The 19,655-nt window shown below is 39.2% G+C and overlaps 2 protein-coding genes across 3 annotated transcripts in view; one reads left to right on the top strand and one right to left on the bottom strand.

Annotated features, from left to right (window-relative positions):
• si:ch211-243j20.2 (uridine-cytidine kinase-like 1) overlaps window positions 1–6,618 on the bottom strand; it is a 35,386-nt gene extending 28,768 nt beyond the window's left edge. For both annotated transcript variants that reach the window (XR_007450364.1, XM_049589881.1), the window contains exons 1-2: window positions 6,495–6,618; window positions 2,808–3,016 (exon numbers count right to left, since the gene is read on the bottom strand). Coding sequence is in view for 1 of the 2 variants with exons in the window: in XM_049589881.1 (XP_049445838.1) it covers window positions 2,808–3,016; window positions 6,495–6,583 (298 nt within the window). In the remaining variant the exon portion in view is untranslated. The remainder of the gene's footprint in view (window positions 1–2,807; window positions 3,017–6,494) is intronic.
• slc30a2 (solute carrier family 30 member 2) overlaps window positions 5,829–19,655 on the top strand; it is a 36,597-nt gene continuing 22,770 nt past the window's right edge. Inside the window, exons 1-2 of the mRNA XM_049589882.1 lie at window positions 5,829–5,849; window positions 8,780–9,326. Coding sequence (XP_049445839.1) covers window positions 9,244–9,326 — 83 coding nt within the window. The 5' untranslated portion in view covers window positions 5,829–5,849; window positions 8,780–9,243. The remainder of the gene's footprint in view (window positions 5,850–8,779; window positions 9,327–19,655) is intronic.

Here is a 19,655-nt window from a genome sequence, read left to right on the forward strand (position 1 = left end):
GCTGAGGAAAAATCGCTGCAGTGGCTCCTCATTTCTATGTATGATTACAGCTTCAGAGAGGTTATAGAAATACCGCTTCTGACTTGCAAAATGATGTAATAAAAAGGAAAAAAAATCCGATTTACTGTGTTTCTATGGATTCAGCATAAGTGACAAATTTTGTCACCCAGCAGTGAAGCCTGGCCGGTTACAGCAGATAAAACTGCCTTTTCTATTAGCAATAAAATCAGACTGAGGAGATAGAAAACAACCTCTGGTATCTATGATGCTTCACTGTTTTTCTGTCCTCACCTCCCCTCTTCATCCCTCCTCTCTCTGCTCATTCATCCGTCCATTCGTCTTGCTATCCCTGCATCTTATATCCCCCCTCAAGCCTCTTTTTTTTTACCCTCTCTATCTCACACTGACCTTTAAAGCTAGTTGTTTTTTCCCTCTCAGGCCATGCTCTGTCAAGCTCCCTGCAGTTATACAGCCTGGTCCTTCTAACCAGAGCCACATCGACCACAGCACAGCAGAGTGTGAAATTGTAACAAGTCACTGTGGCCCATTGACAATAATAGATTGCCTACTAAAGACGATGTCCACCTCTCCCTCCACGTATTCCTACTCATGCCAGTCTGATGTGTTTAACCACGGAACGTTGGCTACGCAAATGTCAAACACACACACACACACGCATGCAGCTGTGTACACACACGTAGTCTTTTCATCACGGTTCATTTTACTGTCGCTTCATCTCGTCCTGAGGCAGATTTTTCAGTGTGCTGATCAGCAAGACGGTGACTGTTAAAAAAAAAAAAAAAAAAAAAAAACGCCCACACGGAAGCCACAGCATCATCAACATAACTGTCACGTAAGCTGGCTGGGTTTTACCCAAAAATGTTAAGCACCAACTGATGAAGTGATTAATTAGTTGACAATTTAAGTCATTAATCAACACATTTCTGAACATTTACTGGCTTGGACTTCTCAACTGTGAGTCATGTTTGTTTTCTTATCTAGTTTATAGCATTGTAAACTAGTGTTCTGGACAGCAATCTGAACCCACCTTTCCTTTGGCACTAGGTAATTTTCAATTATCATTACCATGAGCTGTAGAAGTGTTTCTGAATGTGTGTCCTGCCAGTTAACAACTATGTGGTTAATTTTGGCCTGTGAGTTGCTGGATTACTTCCAATGCCAGTACCTGTGCCTCTTCGATACAGCAGGTGGAGTAAAGGCTCGGTCACATTAAGTTTCCAGCCTACAAATACTTAATTCTGTCTACATTCACTGTAATTGCAGCCTGCTTGAAAGATAAACTCGGTTTGGAAATACAGATGTCATTATATCAGCCTGTTACCCCACCCTGTTTAGTACTGCAAAGTGCAGTGTCATTCTCACAGACTATTTATAGTTTGGTATCACTGCTCAATATTTGTTTACTACCCACATTAAAAAGGCATCCTTTAAAGATTTTGTTTTCATAGAATGAAAGGCTGATCTGACCATACCTTAACACAGCCAGCAATTACTGAGGCTAATGCTGCAGTTAGATCAATTTTATTACAGAGTTTAAACAATGGCTGAGACATAAATATAGGTATTTTTATCTGTAATTAAAGCCTTAAAGATACAGTGTCGCAAAATCAAAAATACATGTTCAACCTCTTCCCTGTAGTGCTGTTTATCAGTCTGGATTGTTTTGGTTTAAATTGCCGAGTGTTGGCGATATCGGCCATAGAGATGTCTGCCTTCTCTTCGATATAATGGAACTAGATGGTACTCGGCTTGTGGCGCTCAAAGCCCACAAAACACACATTTGAAAAACTCAACAGCGATGTCTCTTTCCGGAAATCATTACCTGGTTGCTCAAGATGATCCAGTTTCATGTAGGAACTATTTTCTTTCTACTGAACTACACCCACCAACTGTATGACTACATCTACTCATGGATGAGAGGCTCGTGCTCATTACAGTGCGAGATGTAACATTAATGGTGTCCTCCTCGACTGAGCTGTAATATTAGCTAGCTCAGTGGTGTTAGGTGAGCTAGCAGTAGATGCACGCTTTCTTCTGCGCGGTGATACAGTTGGCAGGTGTAGTTCAGTCGTGAAACTGCTCACACTGCTCAGTCTGTGGATTATCTTGAGTAACCAGGTCATTATTTATGGGAAGAGACATTGCTGTTGAGTTTTTCGGATTTATTTTTTGATGCTTTAAGCACCACAAGCCGGGTGCCATCTTGTTCCACTATATTCAAGAGAGGGCAGACATCACCACAGCCGATATCTTAACACTCAGCAACTCACACCAAAAGAAATCAAATTGGCAAACAGCACTACAAGTAAGAGGAAAAATATGTTTATTTGATTTTGGGATGAACTGTCCCTTAAATTGCTAAAGAACTGGGGCGTCAGTGGCTTAGTGGTGGAGCGGGCGCCCCATGTACAAGGCTGTTGCCGTAGAGGCCCGGGTTTGGGTCCGGCCTGTGGCCCTTTGCTGCATGTCATCCCCCCCCTCTCTCTCTCTCTCTCCCCCTCACGCTTACCTGTCCTGTCCATTAAAAGCAAAATGGCCACAAAAAAAAAAAAATCTTAAAAAAAAATAAAAAATAAAATAAAAATTGCTAAAGAACTGGTTTACTTTATGATTTCAGACATTGCTGTTTCTTAGTATACAATATATGGCAAATTTTCAAATTCAGTGTTGAACTCGGGGGCCCCCCAGTGGGAGTAGACCTATAATCTCACTGATGACAGCTAACCAATAAGACATACAGTAAAAAAAGAAGTACAGAAGTCGAGGGCAGTTGCCTGATCTCTCACCAATAACAAAGGCCTCTTTGAAGGTGGTCCCTGTGACATTGTACCAAGGTGGTCTGCCAGCAGTGTAGATGGTCCGTTTGTTCGTCCTCAGCAGTGGTGGCTCTGTCTTGGACTGGCTCGTGGTGCGTTTTCGTGGCGATAAAGACGGGGTCAAAGGGCACCGAGGGACATGGTTTGAGAGGCCATCAAGGGAATCATCTCCACTTCCACTGGAGTCAAAGACAGGAGGACAGCAGATGCCAAGATCAGGAGATTTACTCTTTTCTAGACTCTTGCCAAGTCACTGGTCTCTAGTTACTGTACTTCAATTATGAATCAAATAAAAGAGTCTAATTAATTACAGAAATTTCTCAAGAAAAAATACCCCATTACAGCAGCTTCTGGTCCCTGTGACTCATTGTATACACATGCGCTCATTGGTTAAATGTTCTGTATATGCTGGTTGCCATCAGAGATGCCTTTTAAGCTCATACTTGGCCCCATGCTGCTGCTCCAATACAGGCAAAGTTGCTCTGCAATATCTGCAGGCTCCACAAAGCTAACTATAAGACAGGCCTTAAAGTCAATAAGTAACTCTTTTCTGCTCAGACATAGCTAATCAATGTATAGCTATAAACTGGTAGAAAAAAAAATTACTTTACAAAGATCTCTAACATTTAAAAAAAAATGCCTTAACGTTATCCTTAGACTGTTGTGGAGCTACAGATACTCTACTGTCCTGTAGAGAGATGAGAGAAAGCCTATGTACTCTGGCGTCTCTCTGAGCTGTTCTCTCCACAGTGAGGTTCTCTGCTGTCGGTGTGGTTGAGGGGGAGGAAGGGAGAACTTGCCAACCCTCCCCAGGAAATCACACCGCTGCCCAGGACACAGCATGACACAGGGTGGGGCCACTTTTCACATGAGTAAGGCTGTCATCACTTGGCTGGGACATTTCGTATGTATATAGTAATATCTCGCTGTGTCTCGTACTCTTGTACACTCTGAAAATATGAGGTTAAATTAAATCTGGTGGTTGAATCTTGCCCTGCTTATTCATCAATAAGAGCACCTTAAATGCACAAATTGTAAAAGGTCTGCAGGTAAAGATGTGCTTCAGTGAGCAACACTTCATTTCAAAATGAGTAAAACTTTTAGAAACAGTTTAAAATACTTCCTCCTGCCCAGTCTTTGCTTAGCTTTGTAGTGTGGACACTACAAAATCCTTGTACAAGACACTGAATGCCACAAAAAAAAAGCTGCTGTTGTGTGTTAATGTTAGTCGAGTTAGATTAAAGTGTCTGCCAGATGAATGTAAGTTTTACTCAAACTTAAACATGATACCACAGTTGTGACCAAAATCTGACAATATAAAAAGCAGCAAATGAACAGCTATTCGTATGCGTTAAAGGTCCGGTGTGATTTAGGGGGGTATGTTAGCAGAAATGTAATATAATATAATAAGTACCGTAAAACTTCAATTAAAAGCCTAGTCCCTTTTACTTGCACGATGTGGCTACACATTTTGACAACCCGGTATGCCGGGTGCCACAATCCTCCAGTAGCGTAACTCTCTCTCTCATGTACTGCCTTTGAAGTTAGATCAAATGAATGATTCATAACTGATACATTATCTGAAGCCTAATATTCATAGTAGTTTAAATAAATGACTTGATTGTATTTCCTGATCTTTGCTGAGCAACAGCTTTGTGTGAAAACAATTAAAGGCCTGTCCCAAGTAAAGGCCTGCTGATTTCAGTGAGTTAAGCAAACAACAGCCCGGGCTATTACTTGATGTTTTGCAGTATGTGTATAACCACCTGAAAATGTCTGTTACCTTAGGGTGCTTTCACACCTATAGTTGTCTTGCTTTGGTCTGAATCAGGGACGTTGGTTCGTGTTCTCACGGCAGCATTTACAAGTGGACCAAGTAAAATGCCGTACGCAAGAAAGCTGCTCTTGATTGGTCAGAATTTCCATGCCAGGAAAATCCAGGAAGTAAACAAAACGTTGAAGAAGAGTATACTTGCAAGATAAATGTGACACTTTCTAATGTCACAATGGAGGCACAACTACGCAGGTTGATTTTAGCGCTGGTCATCGTGGACTACATTGCTGTCATTCTTCATTTTAGTCAAACCATACAGTTTGAAAACGAGGTGCGGCTCCAACTAGAAAACAATGTTTTGATGCACTGGATGTGCTGAATGTGCATATTAAGGCAGTACAGGAGGAGGTGCACATTAACAACCCAAACAATGTGTCACGTGACTGCAGTTGGTTCGGATCGAGGTCGGACACGTTCTCACCACAAAGGAACCACACAAGAGTTCGTTTGTAACCGAAACGAGACCACCTCTTCAAGAAGGTCTCAGTCCAGCTGTTTTGGTGCGCACCCGAGTGCAACTGCTGTGTTCACACCTGCCCAAACGAACCGCACTTAGGGGGCAATTAAGGTTGGTACACACTTTCAGAGCTGAATACACATTAGCAGGAGGTGGGCAGACGGGCCGAACAGCATTGGAGAACCACTGATTTGCAACATGAAACAATTGTATTCAGTGTTTTTACTAGTTTTCAGCACCTGGTCCATTTGTTTTGAAAGCGAAGAGACCTCTGTGGATAATTCAGCACACTATAAAACCCTCCTGAAGACTGAACACTGAAGGAATCCTTACAGGGAATTCACTCTTGGCACACAGAAGTTTCAGGTGGTAAAGGTGTAATCTACAATGCTCTCACCTAGATGCCACTTAATCATACACAATGCCCCTTTAATGCTTCTACACTCTCCATTTTCCATTAGTGAAGAAATGGTCCTTTGTGCATATGACAACAGCAGCCTATACAAATCAAAGCTAGTCCCACTCAAATAACCAGCTGGGTTTGGCCCCAGTTCTGCATAATCATTGTGGGAAATGTAGCCTCCTGCTCTAACAATCAGTGATCAAATGAAAAGACATATGTAGGCTCACCCAGCTACAGGATATCCTCATTCACACGGCCAGGTTAGCATGGCTGCTGGGACAGACACCTGATCCCCCTCCACATCCTCAGTGCTACGTGGTACGAATAAGCGAGTGTTAGCCACGAAGTAGCTTTACTTTGCGTTAAGACGGGCAGTGCAACACTAAATTTTCCACCAGAGCCATTTACATGTGTCGCTTTTATTGATAATTTCTCTTTATTATATCAATAGTCACAGAAATCAGATTAGAGGCGGACAGTTATTAGTGATGACGACTTAACAAGGCCATATTGTAACGCTGGAAAATACTGTTATGGCAATTTATAAACGTTTGCCAACAAAATAATGAGCATAATACGTCACATTTTCAGAGAAGTCTGATTTAATGGGCGTCATAACACAAAAAGGACCGTTTTAAGCGCGAGCGAAACCAGAGGACGGTAGTTTGTGTTAACATTAGCTGTAGCTAGGTATAACACTGCATATGCACCTCTGACAACTATGATATGGTTTGTCCATAACGTCTAGGGTGTTTTTTTGTGTTTAATTACTATCTGTATTTCTCTCGTTTGCTTGTCTTTTGTTCGCTGCAGCCACGCCAACACAAAGCGTGGGTATGCTTGTGGAAGCTAGCCAGCTAGCCGCAGTAGCTAGCTAGCTAGCATGAACCGCTGCGCTGCTCTCCCTCAGTGTTCCGGCTCTCTCTTCCACCGCAGACACTCAGCCTTTATTTCATGTTTTACCTGTCAGACCTTGACATGGACCTGTCCGCCTCCATCCCCTCATCTGTCTGCTGTTCGTGGGGTTTATCATCGCTGCTTGTTGTTTCCATGTCGACTCGGCGCGGCGCGGAAACCAAACACTGGAGCGTCATGACGTCTGGAGGCGTAAACTGATGCTGTGTTGATGGTAATCGGAAAATAGATCTTCAGTCGTTGCTTATTCACATGCAGCCTGTATATTGTGTTAAATTAAAAAAAATATCACAATAAACTTGAAACAACATCAGATCTGTCACACAACAATCGAGGTATTTCTATCAGAAAATGCGCAGTGCTTCGTGGTCGTGGTGTTTATTTGTGCATTGACCATTTTATTCACTATGTTCGGCCACAAGTAGGCCTGCGGGGAAATTCAGCTTCACTAATTCATTGTGTTAGGCTATATTAAAAAATGGCAGACACATTAAAATAGATCTAAATGATGCCATATAATAACAGGAGTTTCTTCCAGCTAATGAATTCTATCAAAAAAAATCTGCTCTGAAAGTTTTACATGACATGTAGGCAAGGCCAGCCCTAGACTTTTGGGGGCCCTGAGCAAGATTTGGTTTGGGGGGCCACCTTCATTGTGATGCCATGGCTCTGAACCAACTTCTGCTTTGTAGATATTAGTTTAGGTACATATTATGTTCACTTAAACATGTAGACACTGAAGAGAGGCCTATTTGCAGCAATACTAACCCTAAAACAGTTACAGTAAATACAGTATTTGTCCAATACGTCCAAACCCTATGAATGGTCCTTGTAAACTGACCTCCAAATGTAATTTATGCAACGTAAAACTAGGGCTGCAGGGAAAACAGTCTAAGAATAGCTTGTGAAGATATATCCTAGTTTGTGTCGACTTTCGTTCTTTCCTTTTTATGTTCATTCATTTTGTTTACCTTCTCATTTTTAACAAAAACACAAATGTGATTTATCTTACATGTTTATTTTTTATCCACAGAATGTTTGAAATGCTCTGTAGGGAATAGTGAATGCTGACATAAACTGTCATTTTCACTGATCTCTGAGTTTATTGTTTTGTCTCTATTATCCAGCTAAAATGGCTCAAAATATGTTCAGTTTTGTTCAGGACAGTTACGTTACAGTTTCATTCCATTACTGTCTCTTGTTTATTAAAAAAATATTATTATTATTATCATTGCAAAGTCAGCACGTGCCAAGTAGTCAGTGTTTTCTAAACGTGGTTGAAAATACATTCCCGCCAAATGACAAGCAACTTATACCTCTCAAAGAAAACCTCAGTAAACCAAGAAAGTTGATGAAGCCTGACCTAATGTCCGTTTGTCCCACTGTACTGGAATGCACCATTAGTGCGGTAGTCATGAATGATGACCGGAGACACCCAGAGCCGCAAATCCACACTAACCAAGGATTGTCTTTTTATACCTTATGATACATCATGATATAAATTTAGTCAACGACCAGCTGTGGACTTGTTCACATCTTAGTCTGTGGCCAGTTAACGCCATAATTCAAAATAGAACAAGGCATACTGAAGGACTGAAAAGGTTTTACATGTTACATGTTATCCATAGACTTAAATTAAGCTGTGTTTTTAAAATATTCTTAATAGACCTGCACCAACATATGAATTTGTAACATGACATAATTTCGTGTGCAGCATCTGTTTGAAAATAATGGGCCATATGGTATCTTAAATATAGATTTTTTTTAATTCATTTTTTTGTATGAATCTTGCCCTGTTTTTAAACACTGCTGTCTACATGAATGTGATTGTATTTTAATATTTTTGAGAGTCATAAATCTGTTTAGATTTTTTTAATTTATCTTTTTTACTTTACACATCTATAGATAGGCTATATATGCAATAAAGCAACCTAATGACATAGTCCCAATTGGTCAGTTTGAGGATTATTTGATGCTTGAAATCTATTTCGGAAAAAGACAGAAAGAGGTTTATATCTTTACAGCATGGCATAAATCTGCTTACTCCTAATAAAATAATGCACAGTGGCATGGAGGAAGGCAGGTTGGTGGAAAAAATAACAGAGGTTTGCACTGATTTAACTGCGACAAATCATCACACTTATGAAATATAACTCATAAAGTGTATTTGATTTTTAAAATACATGGTGCAAGTGAATCCTATAGGCAATAATAGTGTGTTAAATATCTTTACTCACAAGAACAAATTGTTAAAATTCTTGTTTGTAATTTCTGTGCGTAAAGACTCCTTTTTGTGTTTCTGTGAATGAATTGATTTTGCTTTGACCCATTAGGATTCACCAACCGGAGGTCCTGCTTGCACACCGGGTGATCAGTCAGGCTCCTGTGTAGGTACCCAGCCTGTCTGTCCTGTCCACTCACAGCAGCTGCAGTGTAGAGAGCGCTGCGTGCCTTATGACTGCTGCTGCTGCTGCTGCTGCTGATGCTGCTGCAGCTCCACATTCAAGGCTACAACTCCAGCCTAATTAAAAACCTCCCTCAGAAAACTCCTCCTGCCCTCTCCACCACCGCAATGAAGGAATTTATCCGATTGTTCTGAAGTCTCTCTGCTCACAGAAAATGTGGACTCGGCTGACTTTTTCCCCGCGTTGAGTGAAGACCAGGGATCCGGACCTGTCGAGTCTCAGCGGCAACTCCTGCAGCGTCCTCCTTAAAAACAACATCACCTTAACTCTTTTTTATTGATTTTTTTTTTGTAAATCTCAGACGGGACAGCGGCTGACTGCAGGCTGGGTAAATGGATAATAACGCTGCAAATTCGGAGAAATCTCAGCTGATACACGAGAAGAGTGCGAAAATGTATTCTCTCAAACTCCAAAGGTGGGAACATGTTTCATGTGATTGCAGCTGCATGAGGAATAATGCTGCATGTGTCATCACCCTGATAAGTTACCTGTGTTTCATCTGACATGTCATTTAAAAAAATCTACAAACAGACAATCTAACAACTATTTTTTAAATGTCACGTTTAAAGAAAGTGACTAATATTTCTGTGATTTTTGCGCGTAAAAATCCAAAGTGATTATTCAGCAGTCAGCACATCCCCGAGCTCTGCACGCAGGAACGAGCCCGTGTTGTCATATGTTGTAACGCTTGTGTGTAACGGTGGCAGCAGTTGTTACCGTGGTGCATGTTAAGCAGGCTGCCGCTCTTGCGGGCTGTTTTATGTGAATGAACAAATTCATTTCCATGCTTGGCTTGATTCTGGACAGCCTGTGACAAATGGCCCCGGGGCCAGTTCACTGAGCAATGCTAAAAACTCATCATCTGTCATTAGGGGAGGCAAGAAGCAGCTCCCTGCACGTCCAGACTGCATGGGGACGGAAAGAGGCAGGAGAGCAACGAGATTAAATACATGGAGGTGTGTGTACCTGCACGTGAAGGCAGCGCGGATAAATCCAAAGCGCTTTATTATCTATGAATGAATGAAATCTGTATTTATGTGAGGAAAATATTTGGCAAAGACATCTAGAAAAAATCATTCTGGAAAAGAAAATATCTATTGGCCTATAATACTATAAATTAAAAGGCTAAAAATATTGATTAAAATAGTATTAAAGCAGCAAGCGTCACGTTTTTTCTTCTGTGAAAACGATTGAAATGAGTCGGATAGATATACATCTTACAGTTTAATAGTTATAAGAATTTATACAAATTAAAAGTGTGAATTTTTGAGCTATAATTTTAAATATGTAAAAAGAACATCTGCCACTAATTTTGAATTTAAAATAAAAATCTCACAAAAATTAAAAAAAAAAATAATAGAAAAATTAATTGTATGATCTTGGGCGGGTTTTTCGTCACCAAATATGGTAAATATGAACATAAAAAAAATATATATAAAAAAAGATACTGAAAAAATCCCCGTACTGTTTTCCCCTCAGCTGTGTTTGTTCAACATGAAACCAGTTGCTGCAGAATCACACCTGCTGGTTTTCAGCATCCTGATTGATCACACTGGAAATATCGGCCTATATATATTGGGGAAATTAAAATCTAATCGAGGGGAATTATTTCTCAATCTTCATATTTTATATCAGGCCTGTCATCAGTAGGCCTCGTCCATCGGATCAATAACTGTTCTAATCTGCGAATTGATCCCTCTGATGAACTCTATCAGCTGTTTCTCACGTTTCGGGGCCAATTCACCACGTAACAAAGATGTGATCCGACAGAAGATTTTTACGCTTTACAAGCACGAGAGCGACGAAAGGGACAAATATAATCATTTATATTATCATCAGGTCGGTGTTGCAGATATTTAGGCCTCTGAAAAATCCCGATCATGAGGATAGAAATGAATTTCTAGGAATTAAAGACATTATGATGAAGGTTTAGAGAAAGGTGGTGTGCACATGTGTGTTTATGACCGCGTGCGTGTTTGTGTAGGCGATGTGTGTGTGTGTGTGTGTGTGTGTGTGTGTGTGTGTGAGTGAGAGACAGAGAGACAGAGAGAGAGAGAGAGAGAGATGTGCATATGGCATCACATTTGGGATTTCATGCACCATTTGCACCGTGTGTGTGTGTGTGTGTGTGTGTGTGTGTGTGTGTGTGTGTGTGTGTGTGTGTGTTTACTGTGTCATCTTCAGCATTTTTTCCCAGCTGGCGGCAAAGTGGCTCATAAGGAAGTGACATCACTTCTTCACAGTTTGGCCCAAAACATATATGAGGATAATCTGTATCAAAGTTTTTCAGAATCATATGGTACAAGACATGTATTAAAGGTTTATAACATGTATCTATTGGCTTTATTAATGGTTAATACGTTGTGGCAAAGCCTCTATGGCTTCAGGGCCATTCAGACTAGTGCATGCAGCTAAAATTATTATTGATTAATTACAGAAAATTAATTGGCAGTCATTGTTGCAGTCACCTTTTAAGTAAAAAAAAAAAAAAGTATTTTTACAGCTGTGAGGATTTGTTGCTCTGAGGGACATTTTTCACTATTTTTAAAAACATTTTAAAGGAAAAAATGATGAATCCATTAATCAAAAAATATTTTGTAGATGAATCAATACTGAAAATAATTGTGAATTACTAATCAAATACTGTCAGTAATAAAGGAGTTTGTTTATCATTGTCAAGTCATAGTTATAAATGTTAAGAAGTCATTATTAAAGGGGTCTAATAAATCCACCAAGCCTGCATTTGTAAAAATGTTAATAATTTCACATCTACTTATTATTTTCTTGATTAAACAATTAATCGTTTATCTATAAAATGTTAGCACTATTAAAAAAATACCCATGATAAGCCCCCAGAGACCAAGGCAACCAATGTCTTGTTTTGTCCAGAACCTAAAGATATTCAGTTTACAAAGCTGGAGACAGAGAGGTTTAAGTTTTTTTTTTGAATGAAAAATTACTTAAATGATTGAAAACAAACCCAAGTGTCATGCTAACCTGGCCATCTGAAATCTGTTCTTATTAATGGCTTTTAGGTAATATATAATTAGTGAATGGTTTATTAACCATCAAAAAATCCATTAGTTAGACCTCATAAGCTCTTTGTAAAATGTGCCTTTACAACAAGCACGTTATCTAGAACAGTCTGTGAAGTAAGCGTGCTGTGGTCAAACCAGAATTTTTGTGTACTGATGTGTGTTTTTTTCCTGTTTGGGGAAACATCAATTTGGCCAGATTCTGTAAGGAATTCATGAATATACAAAAACATGACCAAAAACTTGAACCAATTCTTACCACCACACTTAACCCCCAACTAAATTTCAAATAATAGATGTGGCAGCATTTTTGTATAAGTTACTTAAAAATGCATAACTCAAGTAAAGCTGCCACTTTTAATGGTAGGTTTTTAAATAGAAAACTACAGTTACATGAAAACATGGTGACTCAACTAAAACTAAAGGGTCGCTGGTATTAAATACAGTAAATCAACAAATTCATGTTCCAAACTTCCTAATTCATTCCTGTGTCTTTATGATGTTACCCAGCTGTGTTTACTAAAACCTATTTGTTGGATCATTTGCTCACTGGTAATTCCGATATTTCTGGCAGTCCAATTGGCTGAGGGTTAATGAGAGTCTGGCAGGAGATGCTGGCTCTGTCACTGCAGCGGCCGCTTCCAGAAAATACCCCTGATAATAAACCAGTGAACCCAGTCAGGCCTGTCATGGACTTTGGTCACCAGCCTGGTCTCTGGTAGCTCATTTACTTGTACCCTAATATACTTAAGATAGGTGTAACTTAATGTTCCTCCTGATTATTCCCAAAAAGATTAAATAAAACAATGGCTTAATTTGGAATCTTCTCAGAATAAATCATACTTCAAATGTTATCCTGCTCAATTAAAGCTCTCCAGAGACAATATGTATTAATACTCATTAATAATTATTATGGATAACACTTACTGGAAAATTCTGACTCTGCATTTCAAATATGTTTTTATGTTCCGACAAGACTAAACATCTACAACCATTCTCACAACTCTGTGAGGCTGTACCAAGATACACCTTTTTGCTAAACACATGCTAATAGCATTTTAACCATGTTCATCATCTTAGTTTATCTATTTATTTTTTTTTATTTTATTTCATTTTATATACTTTATTAATCCCCCTGAGGGGAAATTGAATTGTTAGCATGCTAACATTTGCCAATTAGCACCATACACAAAGTACAGCTGAGGCTGATGGGAATGTCATTCGTTTTGCAGGTATTACCGTAAACCCAAATATTAGACAACCCGAAAATCTGACCAGATGATGGTGCTACAGGAAAAGTCAATGGATCACCAAAGTCATTAGGATTCATCCTCTGGGAACCATGAATATCTGTACAAAATTTCATGCTAATCCATGCAATACAGGAATTTCAATTTCGACCAAAGTGGTGGATTATGCCACTTGAGTTACTAAAAACATGAACCTGGCTCCAGACCTTTGAATTGCTGCCAGACCACTGGACTCCAGGAAGTTACTGCCCCTGACACTCCAGAAAACCAAATATTGTCATATTTACACTTATTGTTTTTTATATTAAGAAACAAATTAAGAAACAAAGATTTAATTAGTTAATTATTGAGCTTTAAAGGTATACCATGCAGGATTTTACCAATAAACAATGTGTAGATTTATACAGTAGTAATCCCACCCAATCATCATCTATGACCCACTAGAGAACACAGCGTATTTCTCTGCAGAGACTCTGCTCTCTGCCTGTTTTTAGTTATTATCTTTTTGTTTCCTGTGTTTGAGACGTTGACAGGCGTGTCCCCGCACATCGCTCAGGTGAGGGTGGGGTTTTATACAAAGGTAGCGACCAGGTGCCAGACTGTAAGCAGCAGGCATCCAATAAACACAGTACTGAATTAAAGCAAATACAGCAGGGTGAAACTGGGATTAGCTTTTACTTTCACACTCAGTTGATAAACAGTAACTGACAATCCTGTATACCTTTAAAAGTCACGGTAAGCAGGTTATGCAAGCTGTTCTCATGCATTGTTCATATGTAGCCTATATCTACAGTACAAAAAGTAATGCACCAGAATTCATACATAATCCTCGTAATCATGAGCCAATAAATTGTATTCAAGTCCTGTAATCATGATGGCTGCGATCATGTGACAAATGCGCAGATGGAAGTAAAGAAGGAAGTTGTTAAAAGAGCAAATCTCTGCATAAAGAAACACAGGGCTTTCCCCCAGGAGAGGTGTTTGTGTCCCGTTTGTTTCCTTGCGGACGAGAAAAGGGGGAGTGCACATTTCAGGGAGGGCGTGTCCTTTTCAAAAATGCAAGAGGCGTTGCTTTGTTGCCGGCCGTTTTCGCCGGTGTGTTAAACACACTTTAGAAAGGAGTGTCCCCAGACTATCAGAAGGCGGAGATCTCTGATTGTCTGGTGGCGAGACTACTAAGCACTTAATGTGACATCACTCAACCATATTTTTTTTCCTAAACCTAACCTAAGTAACTTCACTTTTCTTAACTTAACCTATGTAACTTTATGTTTAGCATATAACTTTATGTTAAGTACGTAACATTACATTAAGTACGTAACATTACGATGCTCAACCATGTTTCTTTTCTTCAACCTATCCTACATAAATTTACTTTCCTAAACTTAACCTTTAACTTAATTTTATGTTAAGTACGTAACTTTATATTACATACGTAACATGACGATGCCAAACAATGATTCTTTTCCTAAACCTTACCTGCGTAACTTCACATTAAGTATGTAACTTAACGTTAAGTACCTAATGTGATGACGTCCAACCAGGATTCTTTTCCTAAACCTAAGCGGTAGGAGCACTAACTTGTAAGATATCATACCGACTGTTGTATGAGGATATGTTGAGAGCCAGTCTTGTTGTTTCCCTGTTTTCAGTTTCTGTGCTAAGCTAAGCTAACTGTAGCTTCACATTAAGTGTACAAATGGTGGTGTAAACCTTAAACCTTCTGATCTAACTCTGAGCAAGAAAGCGAATTAAGGTGTTTTCCAAAATAATGACCTATAAGAGAGAATATAAGAGAAACAAAAGTCAATGTAAAAAGAGATATACTGAACAAACAGGATTTACAGGAACAACTCTGAAATCAGCATATTTTTAAGACCGTATCAATTGACAGTCACAGAGGTGGGATAGTTACGCACATCAAATCAGGGCTAAAATATCAACAGTAATAATACAATGATTATTGTTGTCATCATCACTTTGACTTGTCTGTTAAAACAACTGAACCAACACTTACCTCACTGCAGCACCCCCCCTTTCCTCCCCACAGTTATTGTTATGTCAGCTACATAAAATATAGCACGGGCCTCTCATACAGCAGAATGCAGCTGTAATTAAATGCTGGATGGTTACTGTTTCAGTGGACAGCTCTTCTGAGGTATCTTCATGTCAAATCATTTCACAGATGACTAAATATTCCCCTCAGGTCCCTGCACTGCTGATGCTGAGTGTCAACAAACGTCAACACCTGCCCTGCGGTGTATTGACTAACAGATGAACTTTAATATTTCCAGCATATACACAGTGTTGTTGTTTTGCCAACCAAGCACTTAATACAGCAGTTGATACCAATTTAACGGAACAGGATGATTACTGCAGATACGTTCAAACCACCTATTACTTTGTTAGACATTTGAGATCAAATATGTATCGTAAAGGAATAACAAACAACTGCGAAACTCTTTATTACATTTGTACTGCTCATGAGGGAGTTTTATTCAACAGTTGTGTAGGTTGTATTTCAACAGAGATAATACATGATGCACCAAATGCAAAGCAGAAATTCTTATTACTTAGTTTACAGTCAAACAATAGCATTTTCTTGTTTTTAAGAACAATTTTGGTGTCACAAGCAGTTGTTCACAGCTCCCAAATTATGACTGTAGGTATTACAAAACACAAAGGTCAACCCCGTTCCTTCCAAAGAGACTAAACCCAACCATGTGTGTGTGTTGGCTTAACATTACAACGTGTGTTTGTTGTTGAGGGAAAAAATGTCAATTCTCTGTGTTGTACTTACATAGTACATTTATTTTGAAAGAGACTGTATGCAAACTGCACATTTCCTGTGAAAATGGAAGTGTATTTTGAAAACAGACAATGCATGTAACAGACTGATATTGACATGGCGTCCCAGAACATCAAAACCAACGCACCCAGGGTACCTTGCACGTCATATGTTGACGTCCATGACCTAGCATCAATATGTGATGAGGTCAGAGTGAGAATGTGTTGCAAAAAGAGACTGTATTAAAAAGTGAAAATACAGGAATGATTAACCAATGGACATACCCTACTTAAAACCCAACTGATTTCATATTCTTTTGCAGACAAGTTCAGTATGGTATTTCCATGTTAGTTTTTCATTGACTATGACACCTAGGAATTTAGTGTGAGGAACTTCAGTTATTTTGACTTTTGCTTTCATATATTTTTTATTTCTGTTACAAAATATCATAAAACTAGATTATAGTTAATATTTAGAGTTTGTTCATCTGAAACTAATTTGATTATAGATGATAGCTCTTCATTTGTTTCTCAAGTCAGTGTTTCATTTTCAAATGAAGCTAACAGACATGTCATCAGCAAGTAGAAGAGGCAGTAAAATTTTTGCAGACCCTCTGTAGGTCATTCCTGTAAATTAAAAATGAGAGGGGTCCAAGGATGGAGCCCTGAGGTACTCCACAAAGTAGCTTAGCTCTATTTGAATTATACCTAGTCATAGAGAGGCTATAAAGGCTGACAGGACACTGAGAGACAAAAATGTCACATCAGACACACAAAACTAAGATAAAAAAAGTGCTAATGTAAAATTCAGGCATTCAAATGTGAAAATCAATGCGGTATGTCTGTTTTCAACATAGACTGTATAAAAGGAGTGGATTTAGCCTCTAGGTCTAAAAACCCCAGTAAATATTTTCTCAATAAGTTTATCAATCAATTGCTACCTTGAAGTCTTACTCAATACAGCATGATGTTCATTAAGTAAAATGTGGTCCCATTCAGTGTATAATAGATGATGAAATAGGGTGTGCTTTAGGGGGGCGGCTACTTTATGATTGACAGGCGTGTGCAGTGTCCTCAGTCAGATCCGCTCTCTTGTCAAAGTATGGCCACTAAAATAAAACAAGATGGCAATGGCCAAAACGCCAAGCTTGATGCTTCAAAACAGTAGTCCACAAACCAATGGGTGACATTACAGTGGCTGTGCCAACTTCTTTCATACAGTCTATGGTTTCCCAAGAACAAGCCAGGAAAAAAAGGCAGCATGCCAAAGGTCTAAACAGCAAAGCAATCACCTCATGATGAGCCTGGTCTTTTGGATTCATTTATTTACAATCGATAGGCAGACATAAAACTCTATATTGGATGTAAAATGCCAGAAAATCACATCTGACTACATATGAATTTATCGCACGTGCATGCAGAGAAACTGCTGTTACAAGCTATCAAAAGAATCATTTTTTAATATTTGTTAAAAATATATTTGTGAAAAAGAAAAAGTATATCTTCTAAAAAATAGGTGATTACATTTGACTATCCAGTGCTGTAGAAGATATTTCGGTAAATATTTAAATTTTAAAGATATAAATCTTATGTGGTAAATACATTTGTTGTACTACAACAAAGCCTCTACATTCTGGCCATGTTAAGTGTGTGTGTGTGTGTGTGTGTGTGTGTGTGTGTGTGTGTGCGTGTGTGTGTTTGTGGTTGCATTTGGATATTCTGTACAAAAGACTGTTTGGTCTGCAAAATCACAACATGCTCGCATTTGAACAAACGTTGCCTTAAGGCTTCAGAGCACTCAAGTGTATATATGTGTTATATGTATGTAGGTTGTGTGTGCTTGCTCTGATGTCCCAGTGGTGTAATTGAACAGAATCTGTTTTCCACTCGACTGAGTCTTTTCAGCGTGGACATCCCCTAAGACGTGTGTGTGTATGTGTGTGTGTGTGTGTGTGTGTGTGTGTGTGTGTGTGTGCGCGTGCGTGTGCGTGTGATAAAGGCTGATCATGAAACACTGGCAATCTCCCGTGTGAAGTGTGTGATATTAAGTGTGTGTGTGTGTGTGTGTGTGTGTGTGTGTGTGTGTGGTTATCTCAAGACAGCCCAAATTAGTTTTTTTCCACCTCATTAGCCACATCATCGCAGCTCCCCCCCACTGCACATGGCAAGAACAGCAACCTGGAGATGTGTGTGTTTGCCTCTGTGTGTGTGTGTGTGTGTGTGTGTGTGTGTGTGTGTGTGTGTGTGAGGAAAATGCAGAGGTCAGCCCTTTTTGTTTTTGCTCTCATGCTAAAATCCAGCTCGATGTCTGTGTTAGACGTGAAGTATATCTGCATGTGTGATTCTGAGGTTGAACACTAAACAGTTTAACCATCCATCCCAAACACATCCTCTAATAGTGGGATGGGATGTTCTGATTGAGAGCATTACAGAAGAATCGATCAATAATGCAGTGTGTAATGAACTGTGGACTTCAATCTGAACATTGTCATTACTGTCAGTAGTTGTAGTAGAAGCAGCATCAGTAGTAGCAACAGTGAGTGCAGAGACGACTCATGAACCAAAAAGGAAACTGAAATTTCACGCCGTTTGCGTTTTTAGCAACTTCAGTCCAGACTGGAATATTTCAGTGACAGGATGGATCATAATGAAATTCTGTACAGATATGTCTTGCTGATTTTGGTGAGCCCCTGGATTTTTATCTAGTGCCATCATCAAATCCAGATTATAATTTGTCTAGCCCTTGGTTTATGACGAAATACTTGCAAAAGTAATAATATGCCCTGAAACTTCGACTGAAATTTGTGTAAAGCCCTAAATGTTAACAATGATGACCAAATTTTATTTTGAACCAAAATTTTCACCATTACTTATCAAATCAACAAAAATAAATGCTGTATTTATTGTTGCTTGTTTCATAATGAAAATATCCTCTCCTGAAAATGATATGATTTCTTCCTCTTCTTTTTTTTGAACATAACTGTTGCAAAAAAAAAAAACGTTAGTAGCGGCTACATGACCTGAGAAACTGACTGATCTAAACTAGGACAGAGAGAAAATGCACATGTTGGCAAGCTGATGTTTATACATTTATACAGCTTCAGAGAAGCTAGCATGGCTAGGCTTTGCCAGCTTTGGCGATGCGGTTGCCTGCTAACATTAGTCTGATAAGCTGCAACTGTTTGCTTAGCATGTAGGTGGTAGCTCAAACTTACTTATGTACTTCGGTGATATATGCATATTACTTTCCGCTTGTCAACTGAGCCATTTCGGAGATTTTTAAAGTGAAATGAGACATTCAAAAGTGCAGCGGTGTCATTATTTTCCATCACTGCAGCAGCAGGAAGCAGGAAGCCGCTGAGGCGCCTTGACTTCAAGTAAGGCTGCATCAAGGGAACCAAACAGCAGCAGACGATTAAAAAAACATAACGTGCGATTAATGCATTAACGCTGACAGCCCTATGTTAGATGAACCTTTATTTATCCTGAATAAAACTGCAGCAGATGCAATACAAAGAGTGGGAAGAGTGCAGATATACAAGATGTTATCTGTTCTTTCAGCAGCATTTGTATGACTATATTTTAATGCAGTGGTTCCCTACTGGTGTGTCGCGGTCCAAAAGCAGGTCAAGTGACTCGCAAATGTGTTAAGTGTGTGAAAAACACACTTAA

The sequence above is a fragment of the Epinephelus fuscoguttatus genome, linkage group LG11 (genome assembly GCF_011397635.1).
Source record: "Epinephelus fuscoguttatus linkage group LG11, E.fuscoguttatus.final_Chr_v1".
NCBI lineage: Eukaryota > Metazoa > Chordata > Actinopteri > Perciformes > Serranidae > Epinephelus > Epinephelus fuscoguttatus.